Raw genomic sequence first — 19,793 nt, 5'->3', positions numbered from 1 at the left:
TTATCTCAATCAAAAGAGATTAAGGTTGGAAGAAGTACATGTTAATCAGTTACCTGACATTACAAACTAATCCTGTTTTTCTACCGTGGCATTAAGATTAAACAATGTACAAGTCAGGGCCAAATTTCATCGTTAAAACTCTTTTTTCACAATGTGGTACAGCTAATCTTTAAATACAATGCACTTTATTCCTCACCATGAAAAACCACCAACTGGAAAAGTTAAATGTCAGGTGCCTTTTACGAAACAGAAATAGCTTGTCATGAGTCATGTTATTGATGTACTGATGTCATCTCTTTCAGCCCGACCTCACTTGTTTTGAAATGTCCGTTGTGATTTTACATGATTTTATGTGTTGTCACATGCAATTGAGACCCTTTTGTTACTTATTAAATGCATTCGTTCTGTCATGTGTCTGTAGCAGGTCCTCCTAAAATATACTCCGTGAGTGTCTTCAGAAGTTCAGAACTTAGAGCGATCATTGTAACGCCGTCAGAGTATTTCTTTTGATGATGGGGAATCTACTCAGCGCTGCTTTCATTTCATTTTTGCTGTTGTTATTTTAAGCATGTCTTTCTCTCCCGAGGAGCGTTTCATCCAAAATAGGTCAAGCAGCCCGCCTTCAAGATTAAGAAATGAACCGTGTCCCAGAAAGTGACAGGAGGAAATGTTGGACATGGGACCTTGAATCTGGCTGAAGCTACAGATTATGAGACAGGAGGGCTCATGCCACCAGAACGAGAGCAGAGAGCTGGGTGTCTCACCATTTAAATCTCCTTTTTCTTTTTCCAGTTCAATCTCACCATTTAGTATTGAGAGCACAAGACGCCAGAGAAGGTCTGAATCCCCAGACTCCAGAAAGCGGCGTATCCACAGATGTGATTTTGAGGGATGTAACAAAGTCTACACAAAGAGTTCTCACCTGAAGGCTCATCGAAGGACGCACACAGGTACAGCTCTGCTGGAGGGTCAGCGAGAGTCCAGAAAGGGCCCGAGGCTTGACTTTTGCTGGAGGGTTCTGTGCTCACCCATCGTACATGCATCTTGGTTTAGTTCCTTTCTAAATGGAGAGGTCCCTCTCTCAGTTGAAAAAGGCGTAAGTCTCGGGGAAGTTTAGCAAACAAACTATTTCTTCTGTGTCTTAAGGGCTTTGATAATAACAGTATGGACACTGTGGTCTAGACGTTTTCATAATCAGCATTGCTGCCTGATCGTTGTCTAGTTATCAGGTTTGAAAATGTCCACAGAACACACCAAACAAGCCGAACAAAGCTTTCTCTTCTCTTGAAGTCAGCATTTTCACTACCACTTAGATCACATTTTTCTCCCCTTGATCTTATCTCCTACATAACCAAACAAATAAAGATAATAATAAAAAAAAAAGATTGACATGTACATAGCACTGTGGGGAGTTTAAAACAATATTTCCACCTGATTCCATTGGACATTCACTGGCATTTTTCTTTCTTTCTCTTTTTTTTTTTTTTTTTTTTTTTTTTTTGGTATATGGAGAGGACTTTGGTATTCACATTTTGCTGAGAAGGAAATTGAGGTCCCAAGTGACTCACTGACTTGGTCGCCATCCATTCACCTACCCATCCAGCCACCTGTTCACCCACCCAGGACAGAACCTGACAACGTTAACTTCGCTCCGTACCCTTCCCATCCATCCTCTATCTGTGTGTCCCTCACCTGACATCCCCAAGCCTCCTTGGCTCTGATTTTTTTGGGGACCACCGGTGGGAAGCTTGGAAAGAGACCAGAAGTGGAAGAAGCACCCCCCCCCCCCCCGTTACAGTACCTTTTCTAGGAATAGTGCCTGGTGACTAGAATGAGTGAACCTTAGAGAAGCAGAGAGAAGAGAGAAATTCCATTCCTGGTAGCCGTGTGCCATAGATCACGCCAGCCCGGGACAGTAACTGTCCTCCACAGAAATCAGCCTCCATCGCTTGCCTCTAACTGGGAGCTTCTGGTGCAACACGTCCTGTGGGGTCGTATAAATGGTGCTTCCATCTCCCATCTGCTGTAACCACACTGTGGTCGGCTGAGGTCTCAAAGTCATTCAAATCAGCATTCTCTGCCATTTATTTAGTGATGCTATTATATCAGATGATTTGAAAGCAGCTGTACTGAGACTTCTGGAGACTCTGAGTGCTCAGGTGGAGCATCTTTGTGTGTGTGTGATGACGTTACAGCACAGGCTGCTGGCGTGACGTCAGAAAAGCGTTACAGGGTGTGCAGTTTGCCTTTGCTCATCTAACACTTGAATAATTTTTTTTTTTAATTTATTTTTTCCTTCTGGGGCCGCACCTGCACCATACAGAAGTTCCAGGGCAAGGGGTTGAATCAGACCTGCAGCTGCCGGCCTACACCACAGCCACAACAGTGTCAAGATCCAAGCTGCATCTACAACCTACACCACAGCTCACAGGCAACACCAGATGCTTAACCCACTGAGCAAGGCCAGGGATCAAACCCACATCCTCATAGACACTATGTCGGATTCTTAGCCCACTTAGGCACAGTGGGAACTGCTTTTTTTTTTTTTCTTTCTTTCTAAGGTTATTCAACCCAGTGTGTACATTGTCTGTTCCATCTTTCCTCCCTGTTCCCCGTCCTTCTCCCTTTTTTTATTTAATTCCAGATTCTTCCCTCTCCATTGATCCTGGGCTTTCCTAGGAGAGGTTTTCATCCATTTCTTAGTCACTTTTTTTGGATCAATTTTCTTACTAAGGCCAAGAGTGAGTATAAAGCTGTGAAAGTTGAATACACCTGTTTCAGCCTATCCGTAGCTAATGCACACAAATCATAGGAGTATGATCAGGTTCTATTACTGACCTTTATGGGAGCATTTCAGTTTAAAAAAAAAAAAATGAATGACCTTTCTTTAGTGACTCTTCATATATTTTGAGTTATTCCTATTTTCCTTGAACTTTCTGAAATACTTATTAGCCCCTTTATCATACAAACCCCCTCTATTTCATTTATCCAAGTGATGAACAGTGAAAGAGAGAAAGAGGTTTAAAGGATTTAAGGTCACGGCATTATAGGATTGCATCTTATAGGTTTTTAGCTTAGATCGTGAAAGTGGGGGAGACGTGATATATGTATGCATTATGATTCAAAGCCATGTAAACTTTGAATGCAGAAGCAGCATTAATTAGCTGGCTTCTTAATAAGATGAAATCATAGACTCCTAGGATCCTAATGGACCTTATATATCAGACTCTAGTTTGTTTCCTGATTGGAAGGATCCCTTGGGTGTCATTTCTCTCCGATTAACAAGTCCCTACTCTGCAGTCTTCTGCACACTCAACATATCTTTTGTTTCGCTTGATCCTCACGACATCTGGTGGCCGCAGCCACCATTATGTCTTTGGTGGGACTGTGGCTCCTGATCAGATATTATTTCTTACCGCTCCTTAAATTCTTTGCGGGACAGAAAGCCGTATCTTCTGCAAGACAAGTTGAGTGACCTTTCTGAGGGCAGAGTCCTCGTCTCTTACAGCATTGAATTGTCTCTAAGGGCGTGCTTGGCTCTCCCTGACTCTTGGCTGAAGGGAAGGGTTCCGGCTCCATCACACTGTACTTCTCCCTGCCCGGCTGTGGTGCTCCTCTCAACACTGTCATCAAGCACTGGCATCTTCCTTTCTCCCAATCAGACACCCTCAGTTCCCTCGGCCATGTGTCTCTAGGTCTGTTCTGACATATCTCTGTGTCTTTGCACGCTTTCACACCTCAAATTGAAGGAAGCGCTCTAGGTAATGGGCATCTCTCAGCAGATGTAAAGGTGAGGATGTCTTAGCAGTTGACTCCCTCTTTTAGGTCATCTGAATCAAAAAACTGCTGGAAATGTCATCTCCCCATCCCCTTGGACATATAACAGACTTCTTTTAAATCTGAACATGCAGGGTTGTGTTTGTAGTTGAACCTGTCCTCAAATGATGGCTCCCTTGGAGGCAGTGGCTTTTCCTTCACTGAGGTATTCAGCCACAGGCTGGAGGACCTCTTGTGAAAGATACAGGACGGAGTCATTGCTACGAGGGCTGCACACACCCTTTCAAGGCCAGGAAATAATTACATTATATCCACCTTATTGACTTGGGCTCATTACCGTAATACACTGAAACGACTTCGGCACCTCTGCCCACCCCCGTTGCTTTTAGATGTTTTGCTCTCTCCTTTAGCGGCTCAATTTTTCCAAGTAGTGAATAGAACAGGTTGAAAGAGAAAAACCCTGGGGATGTGATCCTGGATATTTCCATATAAGTTGGTCTTAAATCATTAACTTACAGCTAAGGATCTACCTGGTTGTCCTACCTCCAATATCCATTTTTAAAAATATGTGTATTAAAGTGTAGTTGATTTACCGTGTTGTGCCAGTTTCTGCTGTACAACAAAGTGACCCAGTCATATATATTATGACATATATTCTTATATTATCTTCCATCATGGTCTGTCCCAAGAGACTGGATATAAGTCCCTGTTCAGGGAATTCCCCTTGTGGCTCAGCAGAAACAAATCTAACTAGTATCCATGAGGATGCAGTTCGATCCCTGGCTTCACTCAGTGGGTTAATGATCAGGCAACCATGAGCTGTGGTGTAGGTTGCAGATCTGGCGTTGCTATGGCTATGGCATAGGCCAGCAGCTGTAGCTCCAATTTGTCCCCAAGCTCGGGAGCTTCCATATACCGCAGGTGCAGCCCTAAAAAGCAAAAAAATAAATAAAATAAATAAAATAAAATAAAATAGTTCCTTGTGCAGTACAGTAGGACTTCACTGCTTGTCCATTCTAAATGTAATACTTTGCATCCTAATCTCACCAGCTGCATCAGAATGGCCTTGTGAAATTCCCACCGCAAACCCAGAGATGCAAAATCCGTCCATCCCCGTAGCAGAGAAATGCTTACTCTATGCAAGGCACAGTCTCCTAAACTATCAGTCAAATAGCAGTACTTTTAATAAGAAAGAATGATGTTTGGTTGATTTGCTGCCACTGGCTCGAAATGAGCCCATACTGGTTTCCGACTTATAATTACGTGTAGGCTTTCATAACTTTGTGTTCAAAATGAAATCAATGCTAGTTCTGTAGGGATTCAGGTTGGCTTGCTTTGTTTTTAATAAATATCTTCTTAGCCTTACCTTTGCTTCAGGCACATTGAGTAAGTTATTTTTGTGTGACCGGTAATAATGGATGTGAAGTTCGGGATTATAACAGATGACTTATGAGAACTATGCACGCGATGGGAGGTGAACGGGGGGCAACGAGACACTTTCTTTGAGAAAGGCATGTTAATTCTAGTTTAACACTTGATCTTTTATGCGTTATTAGTACAAGATCAGTCATCTGTTTAAGATTTTACATACAGTAAATAAAACATTTGTAGGAGCATGAAAGAGGATCATTCTCTACATTTTTAAAATTGAAGTATAGTTGATTTACAATGTCCTGTTTCAGGTGTACAACCAAGTGATTCAGAGATATATATGTATGAATACATCTATAACTGAATATATATATATATATATGCCCTTTTTCAGAATCTTTTCCCTTATAGGCTACTACAAAATATTGAGTATCGGAGTTCCCGTTGTGGCACAGTGGTTAACGAATCCGACTAGGAACCATGAGGTTGCAGGTTCGGTCCCTGCCCTTGCTCAGTGGGTTAACGATCTGGCATTGCCATGAGCTGCGGTGTAGGTTGCAGACACGGCTCGGATCCCACGTTGCTGTGGCTCTGGCGTAGGCCGGTGGCTACAGCTCCGATTAGACCCCTAGCCTGGGAACCTCCATATGCCGTGGGAGAGGCCCAAGAAATAGCAAAAAAATATATATATATATATTGAGTATCATTCCCTATGCTAACAGTAGGTCCTTGTTGGTTACTTATTTTATGTATAGTCATTTTCTGTGTATTAATAAGATATTTAGAGTGAAAAACAAAAATCAGTGCTAAAGAATTCCTTTTAATTTAAAAATAATTAAGTACAGGTTCATGAATGTGCAGTTTAGATAATATAAAGATTTGACCAAGTATTTTTAAATATCTACTTAATACCTGCCTGTGGTAAATCACTTAAGGCATGTTCAATAGAAGAAAAAAAAATGTATCTCAGAAATCATATCCACCCTGTCGTCAGCAAATACATTATTCCTATTAACTACTTTAAATTGTGTGTCTCTTCTGTGTGAAGCAGTGTACAGTGTATTTTAAATGAATATGCAGTGTTTTTGCAATTAAAGGTCATTTAAATCTGTGCTAAGCATAACTACTCTATACAATGACTTTCCCTCATTTTAAGAATTTTATTGCTTTTTAAATGATCTAAGTATGAATTTTAGAAGGAAATTGTTTGATGAGTTTGGTAGCGCTCAGTGTTTTCTAAAAATGTGTGCCATGGTGTTTTCTAAAATGCAGTACAAGCAAATGACACTCAGGCACCGGTCATTCTTACAGCCACTAGATGGCGAACTACAACCAGATGTCGGGTGTAGTCTAAGCGGGTTTATGAGTCAGCTAGAACCCTCTAGTGGTATGTTTGACATGTCTGTATTATCTCGACTTCTGCAGTGTTGTAATTTAATGAGGAACAGGAAAAGGCAAGATGAAGATTTAATACCAGGTTTTTTTTAAGTGATTTCAATATATAAAAATACTCAGTTTCAAATGAATCTGAATTTGAAGATAGCAACCTAATATCCTGCTCTTTAATAAATCTATGAGGCTCATTTAGCCAATTTTGTCTAATATTCATTTGAATTCATATGAAAACTATACACCTTAAGTTTTAAAAGTTAGTAAACAGGGATTCCCTTCGTAGTGTAGTGGAAACAAATCTGACTGTTATCCATGAGGATGCAGGTTCAGTCCCTGGCTTTCCTCAGTGGGTTGCAGATCTGTCATTGCTGTGAGCTGTGGTGTAGGTCACAGGCACGGCTCAGATCCTGTGTTGCTGTGGCTCTGGCCTAGGCCGGCAGCTGTAGATTCAATTTGACCCCTAGCCTGGGAACTTCTATGTGCCACAGGCACAGCCCTAAAGAAAAAGAAAAAAAAAAAAAAAAAAATTAGTAAACATAAAGTGGTCATGTTTCTCATCTGTCTGGCTTTAGCAAAAATAATTTGTACCTGAATTTTACATATCAAGGAAGTTAACTCATGCAGATGCTTTAAAAATACTAACCAATTTTTATGCAAAGGTTTCTAAAATATGTCCTTCCTTACCTTTACAAATAAAGGAAATGATGCATTATTTAGCCCTTCCCTTGAGGAATGAAGCCTCTGTAACGAATATCATGAACTATAATTAATATCAGGTAATGACTCTGTTGGCACATGTGCATGTGCGCGCGCGCGCACACACACACCCCCACACACACCTCAATCTGAGATGCTTGTGGAGTCCATGCTTTTTCACTTTTTTACTTGCTTCATCACTTCTTATTGTTATTCCTATATTTCTTGCTTCTAATTTGACATCTTATTTTATTGGATGAGATTCTGAAATGATTCGATGCTCTTTCTGCAAAGAAAGTCCTGAGCTAGGTGACAGCTGTGTATCTTGGTGGCTTTTATTCGCAAGTCTTGGAGTTGCCAGAACTTACCTCCAGGCAATGGGGTCCCGTTTATAATTTCGCCTCTGTCTTTATTAATTAATGACTCATTCCATAGAAAACTCCACATCAGACCCTCTGTCTAGATTCATGGTTAGACAAAGCATAGGGCTTAGTGGTGCCAGGATAATGCATCACTTAAGAGCAAACTGACATTTTTCAGGTAAAAATCCTCTCCAAATAAGTTTTTTTAAAGTCCTGCCCACAAAGCTCACAGATATGCACCATATTGGTAACCGTGGGGAAATAATACACCATCATATAAATAGCACTAAATTTCAAGTCAGGAGACAGAAATTTGTCTTTGGCCCCTGACTGGTTAGTTAATTAGACAAGCTACTCAACTCTGTGGATCTCAAGTTTTCTCTTTCTAACTTTACACATAAATATAGCAAGTTGTTGTATAATTACCACAAGGGGCATAATTTTTGCACCCCAGTGAATTCGGTGACTAACATATTGTAAGGACCCAGCCATTATTTGTTGAGTTGAAATTATGTATGTATGGATAGTGATATGGATATATGTTATTATTGTGAGCAGTAGGTTCAAGGCAGAAAAATTTGGATAATTAAGTGTATTCTTATCACACAATCAGCTGTAATTACATTAACTCTTTCCTTCAGACTCTACTAATGTAAAATTTACATAGTGCAGACAAATTGGAGTAAAATTATTACTTAATAAGCCCCTTTACCTAATTTTTATAGTGATAGTATAATCAAGCTTCCATGGAACATTTTCTCAATTTTATTTAAAATGTTGTGCTAGTTTCACATATACAACAAAGTCATTCAGTTGTACATATACATAAATAAATATATTATTTTGTTACATTCTCTTCCATTATAAGTTACTCAAAGATATTGAGTATAGTTCCTTGTGCTATACAGTAGGTCCTTGTTGGTTATCTATTTTACATATAGTGGTTTGTATATTTTAATCCCAAACTCCTAATTTATCCCTCCGCCCGACCTCTCCCCCTTTGGTAACCGTAAGTTTGCTTTCTATGTTTGTGAGTCTGTTCTTTTAGAAGTAAGTTCCTTTGCATCACTTTTTAAATTCCACATATAAGTGATATAAGGTATTTATTTGTCTTTCTCTGTCTGGCTTCCTACACTTGGCATGATAATCTCTAGGTCTATCCACGTTGCCATGAATGGCATTGTTTCCTTCTCTTTTATCACCAATATAATATTCCATTGTGTGTGTGTGTGTGTGTGTGTGTGTGTGTGTGTGTGTGTGTGTGTGTAGGGAGTGTATATATAAAGAAGTGTACTTCTTCGTTATCCATTCCTCTGCCGATGGACATTTAGGTTGCTTCCATGTCTTGGCTATTGAAAATAGTGCTGCTATGAACTTGTGTCCTTTCGAATTATGTTTTTCGCCAGATATAGCCCCAGAAATGGGGTTACAGGATCATATGGCAAATCTGTTTTTAGTTCTTTAGGGAACCTTCGTCATACTGTTCTCCCTGGTGGCTGCACCAACTTACATTCCTACCAACAGTGTAGGAGGATTTAAGGAACATTTTTTAAATGCTTAGTTAAACATAGTCTCTTCTTTGAAAGGACCCATTCATAGACAAAGTCACCAAGACAAATATTTATTGAGCATTTTGATGTCTAAGGCACTATAGATTTTTCTTGAAAAGGCAGAAAGAGGCACAGCCCCCGTCTTCAATGGTCTTGTCCATAAGTGTACTAGGCAAGAGTCATTGAATAGTCATAACAAAGGCCAGGTGTGCAAGGCCACATAATAAAGACATAAGCAGAATGACAAAGGAACACCATGGGAGCTGTCTGTCATGGCCAGGGAACTTGAGGACACCTTTCTAAGATGGGCATGCAAGTCTCTCTCATTTAACTCCTGCATATTTATTAAACCTCATTCGCTGACCCCCATCCCAATCCCCCCCCCCGCCACCAGCCATATAAATGAACCAACCTCCAAAGCTGCCCAGCTCTATAGAGCTTATTTGCACATTCTTACCCCTACCTGAAATGGCCTGCCTGGGCGCCTCCTTTTTTCCTTCCTTAGTTGGTGAACTCCTATTTCTTTCTGGAAACAGCCTCAACATCACCTTGTCCATTAAGCTCTCTGACCCCCCTCTGTCCCTCGGCAGGTAGACCTCCATTCTCCAAGACCCTGGGACAGTTGGTTGTTGGCAGCAGAGCAGTGGTCAGGGAGCAGACATGTGGGAGACAGTGGGGCAGTGGAGACCACAGGGCATGGGGTCTACTCGGACACGAGGGCAGGGGAGCAGGAGACTTTGAAGACGTCAGAGTGTGTGGTCAGGAGTAAGGAATGCTGTGAACAGGCGTGGAAACTGGTGGTGAGAGAGAACTGCTATTTGCTGAGGACCTGCCAGGTCCCAGGCAGAGTGCTCTGCTCTTCTTGTGCTACATATTTTAATCGCCTCTGTAAATCCCTTGAAAAGTTAGAGCACCTGTTCACCGTCATGAGGTGGACAACGAGTGGAGCTGAAATACTGAGATGCAGACTCTGGATTCTCCAGAACCTGTGTTATTGTATTATGCCTGGTCTCAAAGACAAGTCTGCTAATAACCTGCCAGTCTTTTCCCACTAGGGCCACACTCTGTGCATGTCTAGCCAGTGGTACCTACCTATTTAGTTGTTCATTAAAGTACTTGGAAGGACTAAGGTAGCAAGTGATGTTAAATGGTCTATTTTGAAGGTTTTGTATTAATAGGGACTAGTCTTTCTTTATAGTCTACTAAAGTTTTACTTTGTTAGACAGTCAGTTTCGTTTTACAGTAAGGACCGGGAGCATTAATAATTAAATTAAAAAGGCAGCTCTTGAGTGGTTGCTCAGTACACAGCTCTCTGAATAGTAATGGGTGCACCAGAAAGAAGAAGACAAAGAGTTCTCAGTCTGGTAGGGGAGACAGCAATATCTGCGGAGATCCACCGGGTAAAGCATGATGGCAAAGCCATAGGCAAGCTTGGTACAGGTGAGCCATAGGCAAGCTTGATACAGGTGAGCCATAGGTGAGCTTGATACAGGTGAGCCATAGGTGAGCTTGATACAGCTGCACTGAAGGGCTAATCGATCCTGACTGCAGGGTTTTGCTAACCATCACCTACCCATGGGAACAAGCACGCAAATACCACTTCCAAAAGGAAACTGAAAAATCTGGATCAGTAACCAAATGCTCTGAAAGTGTAGCACTTGTTTTCATTGGTGACGTTATTTGAATCTGTTGAAGGGAGTTACTATTTAGAAGCACGTTGAAGCTAGGTTTTACAGTTATGGAATGGAGATATAAATGCTATTTGTATTTGATTTAGTTTTTTAAAATGCTATCTTATTTATTTGAAAGATAAATGTATCTTTTTCATATATTTAGAAAAGGAAAGGCTTCTAAAATAGCCCACCAATTAGTACCTTGGTGGAATAAATAGATTACGATGTGAGTTTTGTTTCTTCATTGTTTGTGTTTTCACAAGATCATCAGTGACAGTGGAAAGTTTAAAATGCCAAGGGATCTTAGGTCCATGCTCCTCATTTTCCTTCCTTTGCCTTTGGGTTTATTTTATCCATTCAGCCACTAAAACTGTGTTGTAAGGAGGAGTGGAGTGTGATATTCACAGCCGTGTACTTTTCTCATGTTCTCCCAAAAAGCTAGATTACGGGTGTTGTCCATCTTATCCTAAATGACAAAATTCACTACTACTAAGTAGTACAAAATGTGTGGTTTTTATGGAACTACTAAAGATAACAAGGAACTCAGAGTTCCCTGGTGGCCTAGTGGGTTAAGGATCTGGCATTGTCATTGGAACGGGTTCAGTCCCCATGGCCAAAAAGAAAAAAAAGGATCACAAAGAGCCTGATTTTGTAGAAAATAAAGTCGCCGTTGGTGACTATACGTTTATACATTAAAATGATGTTTCTAAGACTTAAGATAACTCAATAAAAAAACCTTCGTAACTAAGAATAAAAAGTAAATATTGTTTTAAAACTTAATGCTCATTTAAGAGAAAAAACAGAAGGCTCAAATACATGTCACATTGCTAATTTTAAAGGTTTAAAATGAGATTTTATTTGCAGACTAGACCTTTAAATGACACCAGCTGTCAGTAAAACCGCCCTCCGTTATTCTCCCTTTCAAAAATACAGATTCTAATTAGTTGGAACAGAAAAGATGGTTGAATGGATAAAATACCAGCAATAGGCTTTTTGTTTCACCAAATACGTTACTCCTCTATTGACTCTTCTATGTTATGTTTTTTTAAGACTACGAGGCATTTGAATTAAAGCTGTTTCATTCATTCGATGAACAAACCTTTCTTAGCACAGAGCAGTGGTAAAGCCATCCTGGGTACCGCAGTGCTGAGGGGGGCGGACAAACAGGAAAACCTGCTGTCACAGTGGGATGGAGTGGGAGGGTTAATACAGGGGAGGAGTGGCATCGTCAGACAGTTCCAGAACCTTTTCCTTTAATACAGTGCAGGCAAACTGGAGGGGGTAGGATGAAAGACTGGCAAACGGACCATGAGAGGCTGGTACTGGTGAAAGGTCCTGAGACTCTAAAAGAGAGAGAGAGTGAGAACCCCTCCCCTAGTCCCCAACTCCCACCCTCCCCATGGGGATAAAGCTCAGGGATATTTGGAGGCAGAACTAGCAGATTGAATCATCAGGTTGGGGCAGGTAAGAGAGTAACAGATAGGAAAGAGTCCAAGAAATCTCTCCAACAGGAGAGATTTGTGACTTGATATCTGAGTAGACGGGGCTGTGTTTTTTCCAGAGAGCAAAACAGAAAGCGGGGCACAGCTCACCTCAGTGGTGGTGGTTGAGTAACATTTTGGTCACGTTGAGGCTGCTTTGGGGCTCCCAACTGGAAACGTCTCCCCTTCCATGATGCTTGAGGGAGAAACTCAGGTGTCAACTCTTGAAAATCCTTCCCTTCTAAGTTGTGGTAGAAGCCCTGGGGAACAAGAAGAGCCCATGCAGGTGAGAAGTTAAAGCCCAAATCCCAGGAAACATTTATGTGACAGGTAAAGGAAGATGTCTGCAAGAGACACTGAGGAAAAGGTAACCAGAAACCTAGGAAGGTAAACATTGTCACTCTGTGGAAACAGAAACTCAGAACAGCCAAATAAAGTATTTTCCTTAGACCTTGAACTTTTTGCTTTCACTAAAGTAATGTGTATTCAAGGAGGTTTTTTACTTCATTTATATTTGATTGCTAAGTGAGAAGGTCTAGCCTCTGGGTTAACATGGTATCTGTGCTCTAAGTTCTAGTTCCTGTTCTCTCGGTGTGCTTGGCCAGTTCTGACGGGATCTCCTTATTTACAAGAGCAGTGATTTAAGGTGTTGAAAAGCATTCTTGGGTAGTGATGAGGTCTGTGATCTTGGGTGTCTGACTCCCTGGGTTCAGATCCCACCTCCACTACATACTAACTCTGGGTGAAGTGGGGTCAATTATGGCAACTACTACATGAGGAAGTTAGGGTCCTAGTTAAATGAGTTCAGATCCATGAAACACTTAGAGCCAAATGTGGTCAATGGAAAAGGCTATATGCAACAGCAGATACTATTTTTATCAAAGAAATCCATTATAGAATTGCATGAAAAGGAAAGAAAAAATACACTCAGTCTCATTTAAAAAAAAGAGAAAAAGAGAGTCAATGAATTCATTTCAGACCATTCCATGGGACGTGATCACTTATTTGATTGAACTGACAAGACCAAATGGGTCAAACAAATTATAGACTAGATTGGTCTGCTTGGCCTCTAAAGGAGTTTTATACTTAAAATATTAGGAACAATAAGGATTAGGATTAGCATCCATTTACCAGCAAATCTTAATTCCTTCCTTAAAAATAACAAATAGATTTTTTTTTTCTGGCCGCACCCATAGCATGTGGAAATTCCCAGGCCAGGGATTGAACCCACGTCACAGCAGTAACCTGAGCCACAGCAGTGACCACACCAGATCCTTAATCTCCTGCACCACCAGGGAACTAACTCCCTAGGATTTTTAACTTTATATTATTTATATTGCTTAGCAGAAACAGAAAAATCTTGAATTTCATAACTATAAAATTCAGTATTCTTTACTGAGCACCTATCATTTGCCAGACACAGGCCATGTGTATTTCTAAATTTCACAACAGGAATAGTGTTTTCATTTTACAGATGGGGAAACAGAGCTTCAGAAAGCTTAACTCTGGAGCCCAGGATCCAGTGACAGATTGGTGACTGAGCCTCCTTTTGATACAGTCACAGTTTCCTCAGTCCCTGTGTCACGGTAGCAAAGCACTGGAACAGCAGACATTCTACAAATTTATTAAAGCAAAAGTATGATTTCAGAGAGGAAGAGAGAACTCGCCTGCATGCAGGTTAAAAAAAAGTAGGGCCTGGATCACTCTGCAATAGTCTTTATACCCCACAATGAGGACCTGAGTGGAGACCCAATTTGATCATCTGATTGGTCTTGAGCAGGATACCTTATTTGCATGGGGAGACCCAATTGGATCTTCTGATTGGTCTTGGGCAGGATACCTTATTTGCATGGGGTACAGGTTATATTGGTGGTGGTGCGAGGCCTGGGCGACATTCCTTCTCTAGCAGGGAGTGAGCAGCCCAGGCTGGTCAAGTTTGGGGAAGGGGCATTACAGTGAGACATGGCCAAAGGCTTTTGGGTTTAATCTCCTTGAAGGGGACTTGAAGCCCATAATCCTTTGACCATGAATTCTGCTTGATTTTAAAGCCAGTGCTATCTTACGCCACCTTAATATCACCAAGGAGGAAGGCAGCCTCTTCTGCCCCTGAACAGGTCAGGGGCTTTGTCATCTCAGCTCTAGGTTTCCATCTCCTGATTTTAAAAGTGCCTAATTTCCTTCCAGATCTAAAACTCTGTGAACTTTTATGAACTAATGTAACAGAAACCAGAAGATAAGATATGAATCTTGATTCTGGGGTGTTTTTTTTCCCCCCCTCATATGCAAATACCATTCCTCAAGTGAAACTGATTGTCACAGCAAGTATGTTGAGCCTTGAGTGTAATGAAGCTCATTTGTCAGTGTCTGGGGCCCCATGACTTTATAAAAGTTAAACAGGGACACGTTTCAGAAATGCACTTATGAACCGAAGAAAATGCCTCTGTTTCCTGTTGCAAAAGGTGTTTTTTTCAGTTGCTTGAGAAAATAATAGAAGCTGATGTGAGAACATGGGCGTTTTATTTGACCTGAGCTTTGGGGAACTGCACATTCCTCTTTTGGTGTTGCTCACACGTCATTTTCATATGAAAGGGCACCTGTCTTTTGTCTCAGAACGCATTTACCTTTCAGCATTTCAGAAGGTGAAATGGGAGGTGCCTGAAAATAGTTATTTTTGTTTCCTGAGTTTTGGGAATCCATTCAATACCCAGTGTTTTCTTTAGCCTTTCTTTTGCCTTCTGCTGGGTAAATGTCATGGAAATGTGTTTAGTGACTCTTAATCCTTTTCTTTAACCAGCATTGAAAGAGACAGCACTTCTCATAATAGATCAATTTGTTGACTGTTTCAAAAAAAAAAAAAAAAGCAAAAAAAAAAACCCTGATGAGAGTTTTCCTTTTCCCAGGATACTTAATTAAAATACTATTAAATAGTATTTTAATAGCCCGTGAACACACACGCCAGTATGCAAATGAAATTATATTTAACGTGAACCTCAAATGTGGAGTTAAAAAGCTTTTTTGATTGCACATTAACAAACCCTCTCTTGGGGGGGATGTTCTTTTTTTAATCTTTATGAGACTCTTTCACTTTAAAAAACAGAAGGTCTTCTTGTGAGTTTTGATTAATAACATTTTCCTTTTTCAGAAGTTTTCATAGTTCAGGTCATAGAAAGAACTGAAAGAGGGCTGAGTGTGCTGAAAAATGATCACATTCTTCTTCTTCTTCCACCTCACATTAAAAGGTGGAAATGGGGAGTTCCCGTCATGGTGCAGTGGTTAACGAATCCGACTAGGAACCATGAGGTTGCGGGTTCGGTCCCTGTCCTTGCTCAGTGGGTTAACGATCCGGCGTTGCCATGAGCTGTGGTGTAGGTTGCAGATGCGGCTCGGATCCCGCGTTGCTGTGGCTCTGGGGTAGACCGGGGGTTGCAGCTCTGATTCGACCCCTAGCCTGGGAACCTCCATATACCACGGGGAGTGGCCCAAAGAAATAGCAAAAAAGACACACACACAAAAAAAGGTGGAAATGGCTTATGGATTTGTCCTGGGACATAGAGACCTTCACTTCAGAATCAAAAGCCTTAAAGTTAATAACTGCACCTCAAGCTGAGCCTCATCTTTAAGCTACCAATTACCCAGCTTGGGTCCTTTGATTTTTTTTTTTTTTTTCTTCTGCATTATCAACTTGATGCCCTGGCTTTAAAAAGAAGAATCACTTACTGTGCTTCTTGGTCAAAATATATACCGTGCCATTTCCTATCATTTTATGATTTCATGGGATTCATATAAGAAACAAAAATCAAAGATGATCTGATGGTGGCATCAGAACCTCTGATTATTTTGAAAAATATTTAAATACACTTATGAAGGTTTTACTCTTAAGGATTCAAATAGTATCTGTGAGTTAGACAAAAAAAAAAAAGAAAGAAAAGGTGGGCATGCTCTTTTTATTTTTAGCCCATTTCTAGGGAAAGCAGTTTTGAATAACACATTTGCAGAATTCTAATTCAAATGAATTTAAGGACAATTCACTGTTCCTGAAGAAATGACTTGAAATCACGTATTCAGTCACCACCCTTCAGCCTGATGCAGAACAGCTGCACATAGTAGCAACACAAACCCTGGGAGATGCCTGACTCCCGTGACTGTTCAAACGAACTCATGGAAGATGTTCATGGAAAATTCACCTCCATCCCATGTCCCCCGCTGACTTCTTCAACATTAAATTGGACTTTTTATTTTCTACCTAGATGCAAAGGAAAGAAGGGAGGATGGAGGAAGGATTCTGTCTGTTCTTCATTCCCTCTTTCAGAGCCCATTTATACAGATGACAGTGTACCTTACACGTCGATCATCTTAGTTTTTCCTCACATCATGATGTTAGTTTCAGTTATCTTGATTTGTTTATAAGATCACGCCCTTTAAATTGCTTCAAAGCACCAGCCTAAAATATCCTATGCATTTTTCCATACCATGTAGTTGTCGTGCTAGAATTGTTCTGTGTCCATTTCTAAAACCTGACTAGTCCAAAGAGAGCATTTTTTGATTTTTCTTTTTTTAATGAAATGCTAGGCATCCAGTTGGATGTAACAGAAACCTGGGTCCTTCCAAGGAGGAAGGACGTAGGAAAGGGATGGACTGGGACTTTGGGATTAGCAGATGCAAATTATTACATATACGATGGATAAACAAGGACCAACTATATAGCACAAGGAACCATATTCAATATCTTGTGATAAACCATAATGGGAAAGAATGTGAACAAGAATATATGTATGACCAAATCGCTTTGCTGTACACCATCAACTAACACAGCATTGTAAATCAACTATGCTTCAATTTAAAGAATGTTAGTTCTGGGAGTTGTTGTGGCTCATTAGAAACATACCCGACTAGTATTCATGAGGATGTGAGCTTGATTCCCGGCCTCGCTCAGGGGGTTAAGGATCTGGTGTTGCTGTGGGTTGTGGTGTAGGTCACAGATGCAGCTTGGATCCTGCATCATTGCTGTCGCTGTGGCATAGGCTGGCAGCTGCAGCTCCCCGATTCAACCCTTAGAATCAGCCCTTAGGCTGAGAACTTCCATATGCCCTAAAAAGCAAAAAAAGTGCAAAAAAAAAAAAAGTTCCTGCTTAAAAAAAAAAAAAAAGAAGAAGAAAGAAACCTAGCTCCCTCTTGAATGAGGGGCAGAAGCCCACCCTCTGCCCGGTCCAAGCAGGTGTCTCCCCTTCCTCCACATCCATAGCTCAGCCTCAAGATGCGAAAGATTTAAAGGTCTTGTTTTCTTTTTTCTAAGAAGGGGGTTTTATTAATGAGGAAACATGGCAAGAAATAATACATAAGAAATATTTTTAGGTATTAAAAAAAAAGTAAACTTTTTTTGTAAGAAAAGTTTCAAGGAAAACTCGTCCATCACTGAATAATTAACTTTACTGTTTTCTGATATTGGTCCCCCCCGCCAACCAGGTGAGAACGTTTACATTCTTTTTAATGTGCCTTCATTAATCACTTAGCCCCTCATAGCTTATAAACTTAGACATCATTTTCACTGGTTTTATTCATGAGGTAGGAACGTGGCTGCCTCTAGTATTTTGGAGGCCAGTTCCCTCCCTGACCCTCACGATGGCTTATGGTTCCTGACTCCACCTCACAGAATACTTTTCAGATTTTACACTAAGTTTCCTCTGCATATTTGTGAGCCCAAAGAAATTCTTGCCATCATTGGTGCTTTCCCTGCCTCTCAGCTTTGAAATATCCATCTTAGACATGATGCCAAACATCTGAGCTCCTGCTTTCTGATCCTTCAGTCCACACGCCCTCCTTTCCAGGCTCAGTGGAGCAGTAGTCATCATCCTTCGTTGTGGCCGTGGTGGCACAACTGCAGTGAAAGGGGGGTGAGTGGGGTATGGCTCCCTCGCTGTAGAATCCATGTGCTTCTGGTTACCTGGTTACCAGGTAAAGTATACAAAGACATTCTAGCCCCCACTCACCCTCATAGGGAAGACCTTACTCATGAGATCCTGAAATCTTTTTTTTTTTTTTTATTTTTTGGTTTTTTAAGGGCCAAACCCTCAGCATATGTAGGTTCCCAGGCTAGGGGTCCAGTCGGAGCTACAGCTGCTGGTCACAGCCACAGCCATAGCAAGGTGGGATCCAAGCCACATATTCGACCTATATACCACAGCTCACAGCAAAGCCAGATCCTTAACCCCCTGAGCGAGACCAGGGATCAAACCCTGGTCCTCACGGATTCTAGTCAGTTCGTTAACCGCTGAGCCACAACAGGAACTCCAGATCCCAAAGACATTTAAAACCAAGATTGAATTGGGTGAGCCTTTCCAGATAACCACACATTTCCTCTTGCACGGGACTCTCACGTTAAAGTGTTTCCCATCATGGCTCAGTGGTAATTAACCTGACTAGTATCCATGAGGACACAGGTTCGATCCCTGGCCTCGATCAGCGAGTTAAGGGTCCAGCATTGCCGTCAGCTGGGGTGTAGATCACAGACATGGTTTGGATCCCGTGTTGCTGTTGGCCGGCAGCTGCAGCTCTGATTTGATCCCTCGCCTGGGAACCTCCATATGCTGCAGGTGTGGCTCTAAAAAGACTAAATAAATAAATAATGTATTTGGCATGAATGGTTATGTGTGTTCATTACCAGGAGGACTGTTCGAATTTTAACTTAGGATCCTCAATTGAGAATAAGTGATTATTCTGCAGCCAAAATATTCCCTTACCCACCCATCTCAAACTAACAGTGTGTGCTATGTACTCTGATTGATTAAGGTAACGTAATCAGAAAGCCTGCAAAAAGCTGAGGTGCCCATCTCTTACATCAGGGTCACCAAACTTTCTGTAATGAGTATTTTAGTTATTACAGACCATGCATTCTCTGTGGCAATGCTCAATTCTGCTGTCACTGGAAATCAGCCATAAACAGTACACAGAAAAATGAGCGTGACTGTGTTCCAATCAAAACTGATTTATGGACACTAAAATTTGAATTTTATTTAATTTTCTTTTTTGGGGCTGCACCTGCAGCACGTGGAGGTTCCCAGGCTAGGGGATGAATCAGAGCTGTAGCTGCAGGCCTACACCACAGCCACAGCAATGCGAGATCCAAGCAGAGTCTGCGACCTACACCACAGCTCATGGCAATGCCAGATCCCCAACCCACTTAGCGAGGCCAGGGATTGAACCTGCATCCTCGTGGATACTAGTCAGATTTGTTTCCACTGTGTCAGATTCAGGAACTCTGAATTTCATACAATTTTCACACATGCTATGAAATAGCCCTCTTTTTTTTTTTTTTTTTCCCCAACCATTTAACAGTGTGAAAACAGGAGTTCCCACTGGGGTGCAGCAGGTTAAGAATCCAGCACTGTCTCTGAGGTGGTACAGATTTAATCCCAAGCCTGGTGCCATGGGTTAAGGATCCAGTATTGCCACAGCTGTGGCATAGGTCATCGCTGCAGCTTAGAATTGATCCCT

The 19,793-nt window shown here is 41.2% G+C and overlaps 1 protein-coding gene across 16 annotated transcripts in view; it reads left to right on the top strand.

The window, feature by feature from the left end:
* The window catches only part of KLF12 (Kruppel like factor 12), a 674,377-nt gene that overhangs the window by 641,943 nt on the left and 12,641 nt on the right, over nucleotides 1–19,793 (top strand). For all 16 annotated transcript variants that reach the window (XM_021065127.1, XM_021065113.1, XM_021065116.1 and 13 more), the window contains 1 exon segment: nucleotides 793–950. In XM_021065127.1, coding sequence (XP_020920786.1) covers nucleotides 793–950 — 158 coding nt within the window.

Source organism: Sus scrofa, chromosome 11 (genome assembly GCF_000003025.6).
Source record: "Sus scrofa isolate TJ Tabasco breed Duroc chromosome 11, Sscrofa11.1, whole genome shotgun sequence".
In the NCBI taxonomy this organism is placed as follows: Eukaryota; Metazoa; Chordata; class Mammalia; order Artiodactyla; family Suidae; genus Sus; species Sus scrofa.
The sequence above is the reverse complement of the archived record's forward strand: the minus strand, read 5'-3'. Positions and strand labels throughout refer to the sequence as shown.